General features: G+C 35.4%; 2 protein-coding genes across 4 annotated transcripts in view; one reads left to right on the top strand and one right to left on the bottom strand.

Moving 5' to 3' along the window:
* Positions 1 to 3,525: 3,525 nt before the first annotated feature.
* On the top strand, positions 3,526 to 19,888 carry LOC119837882 (cilia- and flagella-associated protein 58-like). The gene is made up of 19 exons (XM_038363666.1): positions 3,526 to 3,609; positions 4,282 to 4,410; positions 5,162 to 5,255; positions 5,881 to 6,016; positions 6,433 to 6,610; positions 6,730 to 6,849; positions 7,167 to 7,361; positions 8,800 to 8,921; positions 9,764 to 9,903; positions 10,249 to 10,387; positions 11,073 to 11,122; positions 13,132 to 13,310; positions 13,756 to 13,965; positions 16,729 to 16,879; positions 17,217 to 17,341; positions 17,629 to 17,786; positions 18,339 to 18,456; positions 18,923 to 18,989; positions 19,668 to 19,888. Exons 1-19 carry the CDS (start codon positions 3,526 to 3,528, stop codon positions 19,817 to 19,819), a joined length of 2,547 nt encoding a protein of 848 aa, XP_038219594.1. The 3' UTR covers positions 19,820 to 19,888.
* A 903-nt stretch (positions 19,889 to 20,791) lies between these two features.
* Positions 20,792 to 23,404, bottom strand: part of LOC119837752 (C-terminal-binding protein) — a 92,153-nt gene continuing 89,540 nt past the window's right edge. For all 3 annotated transcript variants that reach the window (XM_038363487.1, XM_038363485.1, XM_038363486.1), the window contains one exon: positions 20,792 to 22,773. In XM_038363487.1, coding sequence (XP_038219415.1) covers positions 22,708 to 22,773 — 66 coding nt within the window. In that variant the 3' untranslated portion in view covers positions 20,792 to 22,707. The remainder of the gene's footprint in view (positions 22,774 to 23,404) is intronic.

The raw sequence follows: 23,404 nt of genomic DNA on the forward strand, positions 1-23,404 counted from the left end.
AATTAATAAAAAGTTATCATTAGTACTTAAATTCAGTATAGAGTATTATATTAAATTTGTGATTGGAGCACGCTTCAGCACGAATTGGGTTAGCTCGCACCGGGGTAGCACAGCCCATAGAAAATCGGCGTGATATAGAAGCATGCTCATCTTTCGTTGAGTGGGGGAGGCGGGAGCGCATATCTTTTTCCTCATCCTTTCCAGTTCCTTTCCTTTACTCCCACCGTCGATCCTATCTATATCCTTTATCACATGAAGACGGTCAACGCATTTGCAGCGGCCCTACTTTATGGACGGTAGTGATGCTTACCATCGGGCGAACCACCAGCTCAGCCCTTTTTTTTTTGAAAGTGGAGACTGCTCATGCATACCCACGGCCCGGGGAAAGGCCGTGGGTTATGTCGGACTCCCACTGCCTAGAGAGGCAATGGACCTACCGACTAAACTCTACTGTGTCCCGTCTTCCCGCGCTATTTGCCGAGGTCGTGAGAACTCATATGAAATCATCCACTACCACCACCGGCTCAGTCTGTTATTACATAGAAAAGTGTTTACTTAGAAGGTATATAACGAAGGTATTACTAAATTTACTCAACTAATGACTTTGCAAAAAGCTAGTGTTACAAATAAACACTATTTAGGTCACAGCAATGAGTAACACTATTTTCCGTTCATTACAATTCTCAGATTAACTTTACATTCTAGTAAATAAAAATAGACACTTATTTTAACGAATTTTAATTGAAGTTAGACTTTATTTGCAGTTAAATTCAAATTACTTTTATTGTTTATTGGACCATAAACTTTATAAATGATTAATTGTTTGTTATTTTATGTTAAAACAATATAATTATATAGATAAAATGCGTTGTTTTCAAATTATAGCAACCTATATTATTTGCATTAGTTATTTCTCATCAAGTGGGCATCAATATATCGTATTGGTATTAATATATCGTGATATAATACGATAGATTAACATAATTTTCATAGAAAATCCCTGTTAATATACATAATTTTTAATTTATATTGCATGTTTTTAAAACATTGTTCTTGTATAGAAGTTTTGGATAGCAATAGCTGAGAGTATTTCGCTTCCTTAAAATGTATAAAGATAAATAAAGAATATAAGAAACACGTACTGTACCGATTTTATTGGAGTTTACTTACAATTAGAACACGAGCGAAGCCACGAGCGAAAGCCTGTATATAAACAAACTAGCTTTGCCCGCGGCTTCGCACGCATTAAATTCGGAGTAGTTAAATAGATGTTATTATACATACCTTCCTCGTGGATCACACTATCTAATAAAAAGCCATCAAAATCCGTTGTGTAGTTTTAAAGATCTAAGCATACATACATACATACATACATACATAGATAAACTTTACTTTATACTATATAATGATAAATTCGAAGTGAATTTCCGGGATAAATAACAATAAAACCATTTAAAGATCCTTATTATTATAAAATATTCAACATATAAGCATTTAACATTATTTATAGAAGGGAATCCCAGAGCCTCCGTGCGTGAATCATACCATCTCGAAGTGTTATAATGTTTTTACCCTTATTCTTAACTAGCTGCGTCCTTCGGTATCAACCGCATACATTTAAAACCAAATGTTGCCGTGGCAATGTTGATATAAAAAGTCTAATACCTTACCTCAGCTATCTGCCAGTGAAATTCCCGTAAATCGATACCGCCATTCTAACGATTAGCCAAAACAAACAAACATACAGACAAAAAAAAATTATAAATAAATACATTTATATTTTGATACATATACCATGCATACATATATATTTAGCAAACGGTTATTTTAATATTACAAACAGACAGTCCAATTGTATTTATTAGTAAAGACTATTTACAATGACTTCCCATATGGGGTACTAGCGGGTAGCTAGTTATTCCCCGTACGAAATGCATACAAAATTACTTTTAATTATATATGCATTCACACGTAGACGCATTATCCTTGAGTGAAACCAGAACGGACTGCTAGTTAATTATAGAGAAATGAGAAATATTGAAAGAATAGAAAAAATCTGATCACGAGGCGGTAATAGAAAACTATTCTTTTAAAATTTCTCATTTATAAAGCATTTCCATGCTATAAAACTAAAAATTCAATAATAAACAATCTTTGGAACAAATTGATTGATAATAAAATATAGACTAACTGTAGCCCGCAGCTTTCACAGGTATATAAAATATGTGTTTATGATACAGACTTTCATCTCCTGTTTTATCCCTTTTTATCTCCTCACACCTCTCATGACTATCTGTAGGCCACATTTCAGCCCAATCGGTCCAGTAGTTTGGGCTGTACATTGATAAATCAGTCAGTTACCTTTGCATCTTATATATTAAGATATGAGCATGAGCTATTGAAATACTTGCTTTTGCCCGTGGGTGAAACCGCGCGTCACAGCTAGTGATATATAATCTCTTTTGTATGGATATTAACTCTAAAATAATTAAACTCTTAAATAAAACTCTAAAATATTTTTGTTAAAATACTGTAGAACCGATGTAATGGGTATCATTTTAATTTGAGTGTTTGTAAGGATAATCCGAAATAGAATCACTGAAATCTCATGGAATATTTAGTGTATTCGGTAGGTCTTTAACTATTCCACCATCTTGCATTAAGAGGAAGCATGCACTATATATATAATAAATAAAAAAAATAATAAATAAAAAAAAATAAATAAATATACTTGTTTATGAATTTGCCCCTAAAAATGCCCCCAGCAACCTCGAAGGAATTCTAGAACCATAATTATTTACATTAATATAGACCCCGCTAGAAGCAATTGTAAAATGGCCAGTTTCCTCATTATGGGACAATTATTGCCCCTTGCCCCAATTAGGGACGTGGTCATGTCAATTTAATCAATTTATTGATAGTTTTGACCCTGTGGTCAATGATTTTCTCAAACAATTTTTGAATATACCATATGACTAAACAGGTATCCGACCGTTATCAAATTTTTGTTTATCAGCGTGGTCCGATTGCTGAATTAATTTTGATGTAATTATTTGGATTGATAGATATGGATTAAAAGTTACTAAAATACATAATGCATATTTGTGTGATCCGGCAAAAATCAGACAGAAATTTATAAAATTGCGATTTTTAATTAATATCAGAACGGCTGCACCATTCTCCATGGAAATTAGCAGAAAGACTGCTTCTACAGCCACTTTTAGTCTAGAATAACACGTACAGTATCTACTTTTAATAAGGTTTTTTTAATAAATCGTAGCCCCTTGTATAACGTACCTAATTTAAAAATATTTTACCTTGCTTTTCCCAATCCAATAAAACATTAAATCAACATACCTTCAATCACATACGTATTATAACGTTATCTGTAAGTATATTATTTAACTGTTTTTTTGCGTGTCTGTGGTAGATAACGCGTAACCATAGCAACGGCGTAAACAATCCGCTCGCATTTTCTACTTTTGTTTTGCTGCATTATTTACGCAGTATTATTTATAATTTAAAATGGATAACGTGGAGGAAGAAGACTTCGGAGCGGCCATTGTTATCGGTTCAGAAACGACGGAGGCTGAGAAGGAATATGAAAGAGTAATGCGTTTGATGTTAAACTAGCTGTAGTCTGCGATGTCGCTTATATTATGGGTGAACTAATGAACTTCATCCAAATTGGTTCAGTAGTTTAAACAGATTTTTGTTGAAGAAAAAAAACATTTGTTCCTTTTGGTATATTATACAACACCTAAATAAAAACAACTTATATATCACTTAGACGGTTATTGAAAAAATATAAAATGTAGATGAATTATTTTTATTATTATTGTACTATGAATGCTTTAGTTTGAATCAGTGGTGGGTCAATAGTGAGGACCTCGGGCTTAAAGCGAAAAGTCAGGGGTTCGAGTCCGGTTGAGCAGCAAAGAAATAAATTTATCTTCCATTTATCTGTACATTATACATATCACCACTGTTCGAAACGGTGAAGGATTAGATTGTGAGGAAACCGGCATGTTGAAGAATCAAAAGTTCGACGACATGTGACATCTGCCAACCCGCACTTAGCCAGCGTAGTGGATTATGGCATGAACCCTTATAGGAATCCCATGTCCCTGCAGTGGGTCATATATAGGCTGATGATGATAAATTTTTTAAATACCTCACCAACCCTTTAATAAATTGTATTTCAAAGTCCCAATTTATCGGTGGTTTTTGATATAATCCAATACATTCTTGCAAACAAATTCAGACTATTTATTATTCCAGGTTCTCGAACAAATGCGAGAGTCAGAAGGACTCAAGCTGTATACAGATGTTTATACGAAGCTGTACGATTCTTACTATAAGCTGAAGGAAGAAAATATCGCACACCAGGAGAACATAGCCAATTTAACGGTAAGCATAAGCATTTTATATAATTCAACGTAATATACTGTATATTATAATGTACTCATTTTGTTTTTTAAATAATGTAATTGTTAATGTCTAAATTTAGCATTAATGTCAAGGTCTAGAGTGGAAGGCGTCGGTCGTCTCTAGCACAGGTCTAGGCCTAGTTGAGACGATCGTCGTGACTGATTATTTTGAATCCTATGTATTTTTTTGCTAAATAAACGATTTATTTATTTTATTTATTTATTTATATAAAATCATGTTCAATAAAGACTACATAAGAACACGCGTTTTCTGCCCGCGGCCTAGCCCGCGTAGTCAAACGAAAAATAAACAGTCTCAAGCTTTTTCCGCATAGGTCCTATTTACGAAGTCAAAGATCTCAAACTATATCTGTTTAATCCAAAAATTAATCCAAATCGATTAAGTGGTTCAAGCGTGATTAAAACAACAGACAGTCAGTCACTTTCGCAAGAATTGTTCGATACATTGGAGGCCCATATCCTTTTCCTTAACCTTCCCAGTCCTTTCCTTTATTGCTATCGCCAATCCCTTCTTAATCCCTTCCCAAAAAGTCAACAATCCATTTGTGGAGGCGTAAGGTCTACAATGGACCTTATGCCTCTCCAAATGTTCTTGGGCGGTGGTAGCGCTTACCAATTTTAAATTTAATTACCATCAGGCGTCCAACCAGCTCCATTGCCGACTGTAACATAAAAAAAGTTGCGTTTGAATATTTTATCACGGCTTTCAGCATAAAGTGGGTCGGTACGATGGCGTCATCAACACCTACCTCAATGAGATATCTGACTCCAACAAGACTATTGATAAGTTGCGAGCTGAAATTGGTGAGTGCTTATAATATAGCATATTTTAGAGCAAATATTTTAATTTGATTATAATCTCTGATTTCTCATAAACGTGAATAATATTGGAAATCATTTTTGACGTATTTTATAATATCGACATATGGCGAGATACAAACAATAATTTCTCAACGAAATAAACATAATGCAACTAGTTTCTCTCCCGCAACTCCGCTTCCGAACATGTCACGTCATATAGATCGTTAGAAAAATCAATGACATTAAATACATTCCAACTAAGAAACACAGAGAAACTGAACTATATTAATGTATTAAGTCATATAAGAATAGATTGAAATTGTTGTACAACTTAGCACTACAGATATTCTAACAAAGCAGCACAGATTATACAATACAGTATTAGCACATATAACACAGAATAAATAGGCATAACAGTTTTAATAGATCAAACAAACTCACATGTTTTAAGATAGATATCATAACTACTTTATCAATTATGAAATATACTAAGATTCGTGCTTGATGCAAAGGGAACTTAAAGAGAACTTTTGATCAACTAGCAATTATAGAAACGACTACAATTATATCAGGTGTAATAATTAACAAAAAAAGAATAGATGGATTAACATTATAGACCTATAAACAGAGGAAGCCCGCGCGCTAGCAGACGCCATGCACGCGAGGGAATTAGCGAGCGTGGAGTCATTGGAGACGATGAAGAAGACGGTCACCCGGCTGGAGAAGGAACTGGATGCGAGGAAACGCGCGGGGGATGATGACGCGTTAGTTCTGGTTATAGTAAAATATATAGCTTTTTAGAACTTTTGAATTTTTGAACGTGCGTAACGAATGAACTGAAAATTGACTGGACCAATCAATAATATTTACACCTTAGTCTCCTGAATGACAAGAGCTTTTTTTTTCTTCCTAGATAGGCCAAACGGAGCCGTGTTGAAATGTTGGTGTATTATTTAATGATTTGAAACGATGTATGTGGAAGAAATTTCGTGAGGTGGTTAAAGTTATTTATGATACTATATAGCAACTGGAGCATATACGTATATTTTTATGAACTTTAAAAAGATCTTATTAAAAAAATGTTCAGTAAACAATATTTTCGTAAATAGCTGAAATTGAATCTTAACCTAGGTTCTCTTGGTCTCATCTAATATCGAATAGGTGATAAACCACATTGCAGGGGTGCAACCTCAGCGGTGAAAGAAAAAGAGAAATTCGAAAAGGAGAAAGCTCGTCTCCAAGGTGAATTGGATGGAGTTAAATTGCGATTAACCAATGCACTCGGTTATATAGAAGAGTTGGAGCAAAAGAATACAGCTGCTGATGAGAATATAGCCAAACTGGAAGAACAGTTGGAGGTATGTTGTGCTCTGTACTGTACTAAATAATATTTATCTTAGAAAAATGAGAAATGTTTTGACGTAAAGGAACAACACGTTACTTTATTTCCTTCTAATACAGAGATGTTCATATTCAGGAAGCTGATAACAACGCAGTTAGACAAAACCGGCTAGTGGACCACCTCAAAGGTGAAAGTGCGACGCTTAAGAGTGAAGTGGAGAGCCGCGGGAATCAAATCACTACTCTTAAAGATAAGGTAAGTTTGTAATAAAATAAATGTAAAAATATATATGGCAATATCTTTTGATTCTTCTTAGTACTATTGTTCATCGATAAATTAAGAAAATTATTAAATCAGTTTTACAATACAGGTAACGTAAATAAAATGTACCAAAAAGTGAAAAGTAATTGAAAGTTAATGTGAGGTAATTTAACATTTAAACAATACCACAACATAAAGCTACTAATATTCTTCCAATATCATGTATAAAAAATCCTTGAACATGAAGTAAGCAAAAAACATACAGTCATTTAATGTAAACCAAATAAATTATAAATTAACAAAATTTCCAGCTAACAAAAGCCGAGAAGACGATCGACAGACGCGACAGGCAACTGAAGGACCTTGGTCACAAGCTGGAGGTAGCTCAGCAGGAACAGGAAGCGGCTTCTAATAAAGCAGCTCAGCTTAGAGAACAGCTAGATTTCACTAACGCTGAGTTTGATAAAACTAAACAAGCACTAACCAATACTAGCAAGGAACTTAAGGTGAATGAACAGAATTTTAACATTTCTTTTTTCATGTCTTAGTCGATAAAAAAGCTGGTGGATCGCCTAATAGTAAACGGTACACCCCAGGAACTGCACGGGCGTAAGGCTATTTGCAGTCTTTACGCCGTTGCAAATAGATTGCAGACTTCAAAAGGTGTTGGATAAAGAATGGGTTAAAGATAGAACTAGAGAAATGTAAATTTTTACATGAATTTAATATCATTCCAGGTCAATGTCAATTACCTAATATTCAAGGCTTTGTATTATAACTAGAACAAAATGATGTCGTGTCATGGCTTGACGCATATATCGTTAGAAACAGTAGTTTCACATTTAATACTCATTTATATGCGTGTTTAGTTGTCAATACTTAACTATTAATAAGATTAAAAGATTCCGGAAGCACACAGTTTCGGAAGTGTTTTTGTTAAAGTTCAATAACACAATGTGTATTAGGATAACAAGTTAATTGTATAATGACAGGTTTATTAAATGATCATTTCTTGTATCGAAGTGTACGTATTTTAAAATATAATTTGAATCAATTGAACGGTCCTTTTGATTAAATACTGCAAACATTGACAATGATTAGATATGGTACTTAAAATTTGTTACTAGATTAATCACTACTGTGACTCAAAAACTGGTTTTTCATTCTATCAATAAATAGTCTCCTTTCAAATTAAGTGTACTATGTTTGCGTTTTTTGTGATTTTGAATTATATTTCATTTCCTTTTTCGTTTATCGGCCAATATTAGTTTTAGTTCCTTGTTTGTAATTACCGTGTCACATAGACTATGTTTCTAATGGCTTCTGAACTTAGTAAATTAATTCTTAAAATAGTATATTTACTATCAAAGGCTGAGAAAGAGTATCTTAATATGTCGCGATAATTAATGTCAAAGTCAACCAAAGTAACCCTATTAATTGATCCCAATTAATGTTCGATGTGAGTAATACCTTAACATTATTTCACTAAATTCTGGTGACGGAATGATGCCCTTAGGTGACTTTTGGTGACCTAATAAACGAAGTGATGATAAATCAATGCACTCAGCTTATCATTAATAAGCCTGTGATGACTCATGATTGACAACTTTAATATTTATGATGTATGCACCAAAGCTCCTTCATATCAATGAAGATTTCTAAAACAAAAAACCATTCCTTTCCTTTTATGCCTTAAAAAGATAACCGCCACTTTGACCGCCTTGGTACAGTGGTTAACACGTGAGTGTGAGACCGAGGCGTCCCGGGTTCAATTCCCGGTTGAGACTCACAAAAAAGATATCTTGGCCTGGCAGGACACAGAAGGCTGATCGCCTACTTTTCCATAAAGAAATCGATCAGTGAAACAGATGTATATCATCCGCCCCATACCCAACTAGGGAACACGGGACTTCACTTTTAATGCAACTACCCATGCGTATACAGAACACGATTGATGATGGTAACCGCCTCCGCAACGAAGTCTCCAAATTGACAAAGCAGGGCGTGCAGCAGATGAAGAAGTACCAGCTGTTGGAGCAAGCCAAGGCTGGAGTGGAACATGACAGGTTGGTGATTGAGAAATTTTGAAAGAATAGAAAAAATTTGATCACGAGGCAGGATTCGAACCTGCGTTTCTTGCCTAACCGTAGCAACGCCTAGCCTCTCGGCCACCCGTGATCCTGCCACAGTAATCGAATTTCTTCTACTCTTTCGGTTTCATGTGCCTAAGGGGCACCCCACGCCATCTATTGAGATGATTAAGAACCATCACAACCAATACGAAACATTATTTCAATGATTACAATATTGTATCGATGGAACGCGGCCTTTGTTAAATTTAATTTTTAGTTTTATACATTGAAATGCTTTATAGGTTGGTGATTGTTTTGTTGAGAATTTCATGGTAGAAGGAGTAATGGTGAATGTAGTAGGACTCACTACTCACTAGAGTTGTCCTTTAAGTTAAGGTAGATTTGGTTAGCAACCAGTCCCCGGGACGTAGGTATACATGGGCATTCTCCACTTAAAAATAAAGGTTAGCTTAGAATAACAAATAATTAGATAAGAAAGATATTGTGTTCAATAGTGAATATGTAATAAGATTTCGTGAGCATGCATTAGTTAAAAATATAATATTTTCAATTTTCTATTTACGTAAACATTAACGCATGCTTATGCATGGTAAATTTTTTTGAAGAATCTGCAAGAAACTCAATACTTACTTTTATTTATGTCTCCTTGTCCATAGAGTGCACTAATAATGTTTAAATAAATTAGATATCTAACCCCTCTTTAATGATTTTTAGCTTATTTTCCATTAAAAAAAAATATAAAATATAAAAGAAGAATAATTTTTGTCTACCAAATCAAAATATTAAGGTTTTGTAATTTTATTGTGTTATAACAGAGAGAATTTGAGACAACAAGTGAGCGTTATGGAGAGAGAGATAATGCTGAATAAAAAGCAAGCGGAAGCCGACAGAAGAGAGATAGAAAACATGAACAGGGAGAAGGAAATATTCAATAAGAACATGCAGAAGATTCAGAGTAAGTCGTTGAGTAGATTACACGCTGTTTTTCATATTTATCTTTGGGTTGAATTAAACATAAATAATAAGTTGGATATTTTTTATCCTATAAATTACAGATGCAAATTGATAATGCTATCTTTGACAATTACACGCGTACGCAAAATTACATATAAAATTTATAGTCTTTCAAATCAAAAAAAATCTTGTGTACGATAGATTCATCTTTAATTTTTAAATGGTAATTGAAGTCCAGAATTACCCAACTAATTGCTTACTACTACTCACTAACTTACTACACCACTCGTCAAAGATAGATAGTGCCAAAGATTATTCATCTAGTATATCAAGTATTCTTCATCAGACGAAGCCATGGAGAACCTGTTAATCATCAACCGGCAGGAGCAGCGGCGGAAGCAGCTGGAGCACGAGCTGGAAGTGTCCGCGGCGCAGGTGAACAAGCAGCGGCTCATCATCAGACAGCTGGAGAAGGACAAGGACAGGTGATAGGAGTGTCTGACGAGACTGAACTAGCCAAGACGAAATCAGACGAGAACTGGACGAGATTAGATAATACTGTAGACATGACTAAATCAAACCATTAGATACCAAACGGGATTAGTCGCAAAAGGTTTATATGGATAAAGAAATATACAAGTATATATTACTAGACGCTCGTCCCGGCTCTGTCTGGGTTTGAATCTTGATACCCGGACAGAGTCTTATCCCAAGGTCGCATTTAAACGGAATAAAAGTATCCTATCACCCAAGTCACCTCATACCCTATCACCCAAGTCACCTCATACCCTGTCTCTATACCAAATTTCATGAAAATACGTTCAGTAGTTTCAGCGTGATCGACGGACAAACAAACAAACTTTCACATTTATAATATTAGTGTGAAGTGTGATGTGATTAAGCTATACAAAGCAGAAGACCAGCATGAATGCAGTTAATTCATTTCATATGTCGTTTCTTTTTGCTGCCCCTTCCCAGTCCATTCCTTATTTCCTGTCGTCTATCCTTTTCACACCCCACAGCCTCTCAAACGCATCCACAGAGGCGCTACCTCTGTGGATGTTTATGGGCGGTGGTAATCGCCAACATGACCATCAGGATAACAGGCTTGACATAAAAAAAAATTGTGATAAATTTGATGACTAAAAATTTATTTTATTTTTTCTACAGAATGCTCGAAGACACAATAGCTCTTAATGAGAAAATAGACGAAATATCCGGTAAGTTCATTATGATAGAGAAGATAACCACAAATTCACTAGAAGAAATAATATATAAAAGTTTACAAAAATTGACATGTTTTAGGTATAAATAAGGAATTGATAGTTCTTTTCTTTTTAGTCTTTGCCCTTTGTAATTAGGTTTCCTTATAAAAGGGTTTTATTAATTTATCAATTAAACGAATCTACTATTGTAATAAGGAAACATTTGTGTTTTTGTATGTATATTTGTAATGTTTACACAAATTCTTTCAATATTATAAAACTGGTTCATTCCCCATATTATTATTTTTCCTCTCTGTATGAGTCACTTAACATACATTTTGAGGTGAAGTGTTTCACCTAGACATTAAAGAGAGATGAAACCATGGAGGAAATTTATCGAATATTTATTCGATACATTTACTTTACTTATAAAGGAAAATATGTAATTGCTTCTGATCTAAAAAGGAATCGTTAAAATGTGACCTGGTTGAAACAATGTATCGGAAGAGCGATAGGTAAAGGAATTCCATTTAACTTCTTGCAAGTACGTCGTAAACTAGAAATTTTTATCCTGCCCGTTAATGGAATTTTTATGTTCTTAGTAATGCATTCAACTAATAAATGCGTTAAGAGTTTTTATAAAATATTTTCTGGGAAATAAACAATATTATATTTTTCTATGATAAGGATAATTTCATAAGGGATACTTATATGAAAACCAATACCCTTCACTTTACCTTACATTGCAAAAACTTTTTCTGTAAAAACACTATCTAATGTATAAAATTCTCGTATCACAGTGTTTTTAGTGTTCTCATACTCCTCCGAAACGGCTGGACCGATAATTATGTGTGTGTATATCGTGTAGGTCTGAGAATCGGTCAACATCTAATTTTCATACCCCTGGATGATAAGCGTAAGGCAGAACAGCGTTTGCCGGGTCAGCTAGTAGCAGATGAATGTTAATTCTATTTTACGATCCTGTTTTGCTGTTGATTAGCAAAATTAAATTTATAGAAATCGTGTATATATAAGACCCCTAAATGAGCTATGCTTGTATGTATTTATTATATAAATCTCGGAAGCGATACCAACGATTTTCATGAATTTAATTCTATCGAGAATTATTCGATTATCAAGCGCACTAATCGAGATAAAGAATAAAAGCAAACTGTCATCAAAAGTTAACTATAAGTCGTTTAAAACTATGTTAACGTACAAAGAAACGACTACTCAAAGTTTATTTTAAATTACAATTGCTTTGGCGTAAAAATCAAAATTTTTTTTACGCATTGAAAATGTATTTTAAATAATTGATTAAATTATTTCCACACCTCGAAGCCTTATTAACTCTGCAATTTGCGACGCTTGGCTTCTCGTATTCGATTACTTAGTGTACTGGTGTGAATAGTGGAATCTTAAAGTATTATGTTAATTTCCTCCTTTCAAATTTACATTTTTTGTCTTTTCTCCAAATATATAAAACTGCGACTATATTAGGTTAATTCGTTATTAGATTATATTTAACAAAATTAATTTGATTACGTAAAGGTTTTCAGATAAATAAAGCGTCGATTCAAAATTAAAGCAAACATTTATTTTTGAAACATTAAACAAATAGAGATACTCATTTCAAATATAACAATATTTTTTTATTATTATTATGTAGGGTAATAACCATTTATATGAAAAACCCAAGATGCGCACTGAACGTTTCAAATACGTCCGATTGAAATTAGCGAAACATTTTTAATTTCATTCTTATTCTATGCGTTTTCTTCAAATAATCTTGTATAACTCGCGTCCATCCTCAGCTAAATAGAAAAACGACTTTAAGTTATTCGATGCAAGGTTGAATTTGCACTATAATATGCCTACTAAAATAAAACTTCTTTGTTTAGCGATACGTTCGAGTGTTACTTTTGTGTAATAAAATACACACACACAACTATGCTTCTTGGGTTATTTATATCAATGGTAATTTTTAATATCATTTATCCATAATTAATCACTGGTCGATACAGAGGAGGTCCGCCTCCGCACCGCGGACATTCTGGACCTCAAGAAGGCACTCCGCGACGAGGGCATCAACAGCCGAAAGCTCTCCGTCGCGCTGGACACCACGCGCGCTGAACGCAACATGCTGCACAAGAATCACACCGAGGCGCTGGATGAGATACAGGATCTGAAACAGAAGCTTAAGGTGTGCCACTCTTAATAAAGTATATATGAGTGATGCCTTCTCCTTGGGACGTACAGGGCATGGTCCCTTCAACAAGCATCTCTTTAACTTAGCGCTCACTGACAGGCCGTTACGTAGAGCGTGCATGACGACTGAAGACAGCAGCCCACGTCATCATGGAATGCACGGCGGTTGCGGACTATAGAGCAAGGCATTTGGGTTCACCTAGGTTCCTCCCTGAGGTTTTCGGTAGCCCTCACAAGCTGCTTTATTCATAGAGGAGCTGGGATGGTTTCAGCTTTGACTAGTTACCCCCTCCTTTGCCTTTCATGCAAAATAGGCGCTTGACGTTGAGTTGCGGAATACGTGCCCGTATTATTTTAAGTAATACCTTCATATACTGTTTTGCCGTCCCTAGCATATAAATGATAAAATGATTAATAATTTGCACTTGGGGTTCGCACAGATGTTGGCGTACCAGATAGAGCAGCTGAAGGAGGACATAAGCGGCAAGGAGAGCTCGCTCAAGTCGTGCGAGGGCGCGCTCAGCAAGTGCAGCAAGCGCGGCGAGCAGCTGCGCGCCGAGGTGCAGGCCGGCGCCGTGCGCATCGCTGACCTGCGCGCCGAGCTCGCCGCCGCGCGACAGGAGGAGGCGCGCCTCGCCCGCGCCCTGCAGGTGGGCGTGCGCACACACAGACACACACACACATACCCTCACTCACTCTCACACACATTGATACACACACACGTATAGACACCTATATCAGCGAAAGCGTGACATACGCAGATAACATGGTTTTTTATTGGTTAAAGAATTTGTTATATCCGTTCAGTAGATCCAGAGATTACGCCTACAGACCTACAATGTCACAAACTTTTTACCTGTTTGTAATAGTAATATTCAATATAGAAAATTACGTTTAATCGTAAAGCCTACTGGACGTACCTATGCAGCCTACCAAATAGTATGCTGAAGAGAGTTTTTTTTTCACCGAGTATAATAAAGAAGCAGAAAATATAAAAAATATAAACGTGAATTAAATAAACGATTGCATTTGCCGAGGAACCCAAAAATAACCAAAGTAAAGCGTGTTAATTGCCGTTACTTATTGTACTATAACCCACTTACTTACCTTGTCCAAAAGCCCTTCAGAACAGGGTTTCCTATAGATTTGTCCATTAATTATTAGGAAATATTTATTTTAGGTTATTTATTTTTATCAATGATCTGATATGACTTAATCATATTTATTATATTTCGATGATATTTATTACATTCTTGCACTTATCATGTGCTCAATACAAATTATGTTCTCTGAATTACTCTCTTTACATTACCCAACAGTATTTCGTCGTAACTTGCATTCAATTTTTACTAGCTTCAACTCTGTGTTTGTATATAAGACTCTTTTAAATTTCACTTTTAACGGACAAATAATTCTTTTGTAACCACGCTATGAGGGATCGGTGACAATACAATATTTTTTTCAGTTTATCTTATTGTTACTACTGATATGGTTACTTTACTACTCTTTGCTAGCTGGCCAGGATAGCCGGGATTAAATAATCAATTCGTGTTGTTTTTCTCTCTATATTTATGATTACACTCAATAAAATGTTACAGCAATCCGGTCGATAGTTATTAAAATGATGTCGTAACGAAACATATGATGTTTCGCGGTTCGATAGAGTTTTAAATTGGCGATGGCTCATTGTCAATATTTTATTTCAACACTAGATAGGCAGTCAAACAAAACGTGCTTAAACATTTATAATATATTCCTTGTATTGATGACAAATTAAAAAAAACCCCGAATTAGAAATTTAGCATAGTGTTGGATAATAAGCACTATAGTATTTCACTAGTCAAATCATTTGATACCTATATTGAGGGAGTTGTGAAAAAAATTGTCACAAAAAGGGAGTTGTGTGTCCGAAAAATTTGTGGCGGGCATCTTTGATCGATTTTCATCAAACGTAAATAAGAACATCGGCAAGGAAACTAGCTTTCAAATGAAAAAAAAAACGCACTGAAATTGCTACATCTGTTTGCTACGTCAAACTTATCCTATTTTTGCATCGGGTGTAAAAAATGTAACCAAGTTACCATAGGTTATGTTCATAACGGTAAAACACATGTAATGTCACCTACTTCCAAGAATTAAATGAAATATTTGTCATTACAATTTACGTCATGCTGATATTTATTCAGTTTTTACACTCCTTTGTTTATCGGGATTTTCCTGAGCAATCTGTTTAATGGTTTTTGGGAAACCAGTGTGTCATAGATATGATAGATTTACTTTGTACGAATTTCTTTCTATAAAATATTATTACAGATTATACTAATAGAAATATTGATACAGATATTAGTATAGGTATGTTTATTTCTTAGGCCACTTGCGCGAGCAAGTTCTCTATTTTAACTTAACAGGAATCGTTTCGTTCGTTTTATTTTAAATATGTATCTATCAAAATTATTATAGCACACTACGCCTCTGCTCTTAACTCTTTCTCAGAAATACTCTCTTAACTCGCTGCTTTTAACTCTGGATAGTTACAAACAAATTGCCCTAATGCAATTAACTTTTCACATTGGACCTTCAAATGAATGAACGTCAATTGATCTTCAAAGATTGGTGTGAATATTCCAATTTACTATTGACCTCGCCAGTTCACTAGTTAAAAATGTCATTGAAACACAAGTAAAAAACAATTAAGTGCGAGCTTGATTCGTCGAAAGGGATTCCGTAGCATAGATCATATATTGCATTTATTTCTTTCCAGCTAAGTACGACTTTATCTTTTGCGGCGAGCGTAGGTACTTATAAAATTGAATTGAATGTATATTAAAATGCTGATGCAATGTATCGCAGCTGTTAATGATTATAAAATACTGATGATTTTAATTACTCGTATGTTTTCCTTGATAAATAAATAAAATCTTGACTTGGTTATTTACAATAATTATTAAAAAGCCATTGTTACGTACATATAATATAATATCAAAATCAATAGACACAAAAAATACCAATTGATATCGCATAATCTTTATTGAACTCTAATGGGTTGATTTCACCACCATTGTAATGATGGAACTTCCAAAATTAATCTCAATTTTGTATTAGGTACGTAAATAATTTAAGGAGCTTTATAAAAAACATTTAGGTACGATTAAATCTTCGCATCATCAAAATTATAAATTTTACACGAAAATTAGCGAATTTGCTACTGAACTACTGAGCTACTGTAGTATTCATATCTTGAGTATTTAAAGCTATTTACATAAATATTTGAAAACGTTTAAAGAATAGCAAAATATCGTTGTGCCAACCCGCGACTTTCGCTGTACTGTATGTTTCTTAAGTGACAACATTTATCCATCGTCTTTATCGCATTAGGAACGCGATATTATTTTTCACATTATTTATCGCATTAGGAAAGCGACGCAGCGAAAGCGAAGCTTCAAAAAGAGGTGGAGGGGCTGGTAAGCGAGCGCGACGTGGTCGGCGCGCAGCTCGTGCGCCGCAACGACGAGATCGCGTTGCTTTATGAGAAGATACGCATACTGGAGCTGACGCTGCATAGAGGTGATGTACACACACACACACACACAACAAACTCGTGCGCATACACGCACACACGCTTACACACAGTAAAGATTGTACATTCATCTGATGATATTATTTTTGAATCTCTAGTAGTTAGGGGTAGGAGGGAGAGATAGATATTCGTATATGTATTTGTATTTAAACGTAGATAGGAGCTCAAATATGAAATCTAAACTAATGAAAAACATTTGTACTCTAGATTTCATACGCTAAAACTATAAAAATACGTTTATTTGTATAGATCTATTTTACCTATATTTAATAACACACGCTTGTTCCTGTCACACTAGTTCAAAGAATATTTATCAATGTCCAGGTGAGAGACAATATGAGCAAAGAGTGGAGGACATCCGACTTCTGCGATTGGAGATCATCCGACTGCGCAAAGAGAAGAACTTACTGTCTAAAGGCATTGAGAATATGACCGACTTGAGACTGGAGGTAACAATAAAGTTAGCATTAAGTATATTCTACCAGTATCTGCTCCGGTTTTAGCCAAGTACTGTTTTTTTTCGCATGGGGCGAGGCCATTATAAATTCTAAAATGGCACCAAATCGAAAGTTATCTTTCATGTCAAACACAAAAAGAATCACGTCAATTGGTTGAAAATCTACGGATTACTACTATACGAGAGACTTAGCCAAAAAATTATACAGTCCTACTTCGTTTTTTGGACATCGGTTGTGTAAATTGTAACTAAAAATAAGGGTTACTATCTCTTTGTTAGGTGTTCAACCTGGAGCGCGAGCTGGGCCGCGAGCGGCTGCGCGTGCGCGCGCTCGAGGAGGCGCTCGAGACGCCGCTCAACGTGCACCGCTGGCGCAAGCTGCAGGGCACCGACCCCGACAGCGTGCACCTCACGCACAAGCTGCGCCTCACGCAGAGGTACCACACCACGCACAAACACGAGCGCGCACACACACACACACACACACACACACACACGTAGTAATTTGAAAAAAGGAATAGAAAAGTATAATGTTCGGTCAAATTTTATCGAACGTAAACTTAACTGTCAAATATTTTTACACAGTCAACCTATGTTGATTGTTAACTTGAAATAAGTGTTTTGCACAACGAAACGTTCTAGGTACTATAGTTTCAATCAGCATATAAACTAATAAAGTAAACAATTAATTTACACAATTAATAAATAATTGTGTCGATGATAATAAATCAGCAAAAACGCACGGACAAGGTTTTGATCCTAATTCATTCAAATTTCGTTACGGTTTCTTTAAGCGTCGTCATGGTTGTTATTTTAATGTTGTGCTTATTAAAGTATTTCTAATCCTTGTATTCTATGTTAATTGAATCCTTCATTTAACTATGCAATATTTCTCCTCTAGATTTACCACTTTATTTTTTAATTATTCATTAATTTTTTGGTTCATTCATTTAGGAATTATATCATACATTCATTCGTTCACATCTTAGAAAAGTGTTGGCCCAGAGCGAGATGTTGGTGCTAAAGGATCGCGAGCTGAAGGAGACGAGGAACTTGTACGGCGCCGTCAAGGACATGCTCGCCTTGCAGCCCAGCCCTGAGATACAGGTGAGTTGGAGAGAGATAGAGAGAGAGAGTAGGAGTAAGAGAATTAGTGTCACATTGACAAGGTTTATGATCTGCGAATATGTGATAATGAATATGGTGGCTACAGCTTTACGTTGCAATTAGAATAATAATTCATTCATATTAATCTTATAAACGCAAAGGTAACTCTATCTGTCTGCCTCTTCATGCCTAAAACTCTGAACCTAATTAGATAAAATTTGGAACCAATAGAGCTTGAGACTTGTGAAAGGACATACGAAAGATTATATCAGCGGAAAGCTAGTAACTTATGAGCCACATTTTGACCTCTACAATAAGATAACTATAGTATCAAAATCAACTTTGATTGATAGTTGCTAAGAAATAATAATCATTTGATAGTCAAGTATTTATTAGAAGGAATATTAACGGTATTTTCAAATATTTTTATATAGTTCATGCTCTATTTCATAACTTTTTCTTGCAGCAAACTCTGAACAGGACACAGCGTGCTCTTGCTCAAAGAACGACGAAAATGAAATGTCTTATAGCTGGTGCGTATTTTACTGTATCATTTCTACCACATACATATAACTACATATATTATAATTATGTACACATTTTTTGTTGTACTTGCGTCATCAATGCATCGGGCGACATGTTGGTAATGCGTCATCTATGTCGCTTATTATGTCGGTGATGTGGTAAATAGGGGAAACCTTTAATTGAATCTATTTACAATTATCATAGCTAATATTGATAGATGCAAATTAAAATATATAATAACAAAAAGTACGAGTCGTTTACCCATGATTAGTTTTTCTGTTCTCTGGATATATTGTCATTGGACATATTGTCGTTGAAAAATAAATTACATCAAAATTAGTCGAGTGACGTTCCGTTCGCAATTATAATATTTGAAGAGATGTTAGTGTTGTAACGACTGACAACGACTTAAAATGCCTATTGCCTATCGACATGCACGTTTGGCCACTCTTACATAAAAAATAACTATCCATTGTCATGTATCGAAAAAAACCTCACAATAATTGATTGAATTGAATAATCCCATACGTTAACAAGTCCCATACATTCGAAAATTGCGAAAAATAGTACGTGTCAGCAAAAAATAAACTCATCTATCCATATCACAAGAACAATTAATAAAGTTTGCCCTTATTTAGGTACATACATTGTTTTTGCTATTTTGATGCGGACAGTGATCATTTCAGAATTAAGCATGCGTGAGAAGCAAGTGACCGATTTACGTTTGGAGCTAGATAAAGTAAACGAAGATTTGAACTCGTTCAAGCAGAAATACTATGAGATGAAGAGGGCTCTGGACGCGGATGAAGCTCGACGACTTAAAATACCTACACCTTGAGACTTATAAATTTTGTGCTTGCTGTTATTGATAGGAATTTTGTAGAACCGACAGCATGTCTCAAATGTTAAGCTTTATTTTTAAACGTCAATGTTTAAATTATACAATGTCTGAGAAGGTAATGTGAAAATCAAAGATTTATTTATTCAATCAGACTTCTTATTTGAGCATTTTTGAACTTTTATAACACAAGCTTAACATTTACCACCGCTTCGGAAAGCTGTTTCTAGAGACGAGAACCGGCAAGAAACTCTGTATTTGCTCTTTTTCAGACATTTGAATTTTTATATTGAAATCTCAAAACACATATTTAAATCTTATTATAACTTAATTATAAACAAAGCATCAGGATATCGTGACAAAATCGTGCTAGTGGATTCATTAGTTCAGATTTTTGCCAAGCATTTTTTATATGTCTAATTTTTACCCATGTATATATATATATATATATATTTGAATTACTCTGGTAAATTGTCTGTTTTATGTCTGTATGTTGATGTTGTATTTAGATTTGTAATTAGGTTTGTAAAACTATGTATCTTCCTATACACATCTACTTTCAATTGTTAGATAGTATTTGTAGATTTTTAAGTTTTTCCTAGCTGATAAATAATGCAATCATCATTGTTGTGCCAAACTTTTCGATCTCATTTACATTTACAAGTTTATATGAAACCTTTTGTTACGTTTAATAAAACAGATAAGAATTATACCTGTTCTTGCTTCATTTCGAACCTATGTTGGCTGAAAAAAAAAAAATTCTCTAACAGAAGTGTACTTTTTGTACGTGCGTAAGTGTACTTTACTTCTAATGTACATTTCCTTATATCAGTTTGATTATCAGTAATCACAAATCTGTGATCAAAGTGTGTTCGAGAAATAAGTTTCTTTTCGAAGCTTACTTATAATATACATAATATATCTCATATAAAAACCACACCACACACGGGAAACATAAATAAAACACATTGATAATTAATCCGAAAACAATAGTTTTATTTAAGAACTTTTCACTTTCTCATAAAATATACACATTGTTTTTGTCATTAAACTAAACTGTAAGTAAATACTAATTTTAAATACCAATGTCTCGATCGGATCCACCAGAGATTTGGCCCGCTATTGCGCCTAACTTACAATCGAATGGTGTTCGCTCATGTACAAATTACTTAACGCTATTTAGAAAAGAAAAAAATAAAGAATCAAAAATGAAAAGCATATTTTTGTACATTTCAAATAAAAAAAAAAAAAAAACACAAGAGCATCCTTCTTTAAGTTTTCCGTTAATAAAGTGTGATGATATTCCTACAGTCGTTTGTCTTAAAAATAATATATGAATGCGTTTGGACCGGGCTTATACAAATGCTATCAAATGCTTATCGAAGCGGCTTTATACTTTTCTCGCATCGCGCTGTTGGTGCAAGTCTGATGATGATACATGTATCGTATAAACTCCCCAATTAACAAAAACCTCTATAGAGTAGTCAATATTTATTTATTCCTTTTTTTGTGACAACTCTCGATTAATATTTATTTGTATATCAATAATATGTATTTAGTTCAAGTATATAGATAGGGTCGAAATCATAATTTATGCCTTGATGACTTTACATTACAATAACTTCATCATACATTGTCATTGGTATTCCAATTCTTCAGTAATGTCTGATTGTTAAAAAAAAAAATCGCTAGAGAAACGTCATTTAATGACTTGTCCACTCTATTATTTACGTCTACAAAGAAACTTTAAGCAATATCAGCCAGTCAACACATAGACAACTTGTACGAACAGCGCAATGCGTAACACAAATCACACGAGAGCGATGAGTTTATTTTCAAAAGAAAACTAATCATACGCAGCACTATTGAACAGCTCGATCTGGGGCCCCGGGCCGCCGTGCTCGCTCACGGCGGGGCCCCTAAAGCTTTATCGACGTCACACACCGTTGTATTCATTTGAATCGCACAACAACAGACACAATTCGTAGTTATTATATAAGCGTGCGTTTACCGCATTTACTGAACAAACGGATTATATTTAAGAATAAAAATGGTATCGGACAACCGACGTCAATACAATTTGCACTTACTGGAAGCTTAAATACAGCGCACATTGCCGTGGCGACGAAACAAAGCCAACAGTGTGTAACGCCCTTTACAATAACCGCCCAATCGACCGCGAAGCCCAACCCTCGATACATAGACGGCGATAGAAGCTCCGAGAAATTATGATTCGTTCGCTTACATAATCTCAAGGCCATTGGAGCCCCCGCACTTGTAGACTTGGATTAACTTAAGACCCAAAATTATATTACTATATATCGCGCCCCCGGAATTTACATAACAGGTTTACAAACATTTTGTCACAACAATCTTATCAATCGCTAAACGGGGTCCCAGACAAACACCGACCGTCTTCGCGGGGCCCCAAGTGTCCGCCGTCGTGAGTCCAGCCGCCGGGGCCCCTAACACCGACTATTAAATTTCAAACGGATACACCAAACATTCTTAAACACTTCAACCGGAGCCCCACACACATATCGGGCCTCTTGGCCCTGTTATGCAGAAATGATTCAAACACTGCTCATATCGAATTTAAAATCTGATTAAAACATAGTCTTTCGCGTCTCAAATCGCACTGGTATGAGCCAACATTGCGTAGCCGATGGCGCGTCGTGGAGCATTTCTTCATAGCAGGGCCCCAAGCGGAACCGGGGCCCCAAAACATCCCTTAACTAAAATCACCTATCCGATGCCGCACAATTCATTCACACACCACTGTCCGTATGCCGGTCGCCTTACATTTAGGGGGGTATTGGGGGTGAATAAAACTATTGTTTGTTTGTATGTTCGTCTGTGTCCGGTGCGGTACTGCAACGTACTGCGCCCTAGTGCACGTCCGAGCTCTCCTGCTTCATCTGGTGGTTAGCCGGGTCCGATGTGTTGATTGGCGGCTGGAAACATACATTGAGCTGGTTAAAAACATTAAGAGAACACCAAAGGAATATATTATAGTTAGTTAATTGATTTTATTTAATAAGATTGCTTTAGTGTTAGTGTTAAATGTTTTATTAACTTAATAAATGATATCCTTATAGATATTAGATATTTCGTACGAGTGTTTTGTGTATGAAGCTCGTTATCCCTAAAATGGACGTACGTGAATAAAGCACGACTTATCAATGAAAACTGTTTTAAATAATTTTGTCACCTACAAGGTATTGATATATGAGTCGAAGATCGCAATCGTATCCGCTATGCGGAGATGTTGCAAGAGGTTCTCAATGTGGGAGTTGAGCACGCTTCGTACAACACCCTCACATAAGTAGCACACCCTCACAGAAGAACCGGGCGTGAAATGGTAGCGTGCTGCTGTGTTTCGTATGGTGTGTCTCTTTTTAAAGGCGTAAGGAAATTGTCGATAACCACGGCCCCCAGGAAGGGAGCTGTGGGTTATGTCGGATTCTTACCGACCGAAACCCCACTGTGTTCGGTCGAGCCGCTTAAGGGAAGTTAAGCGAAGGGGGGAGGCGTGAGGTGTACGCCTGTGGGAAACGTTCACGGGCGGCGGTAGCGCTCCCCAGC

Source organism: Zerene cesonia, chromosome 29 (assembly GCF_012273895.1).
Source record: "Zerene cesonia ecotype Mississippi chromosome 29, Zerene_cesonia_1.1, whole genome shotgun sequence".
Lineage (NCBI taxonomy): Eukaryota > Metazoa > Arthropoda > Insecta > Lepidoptera > Pieridae > Zerene > Zerene cesonia.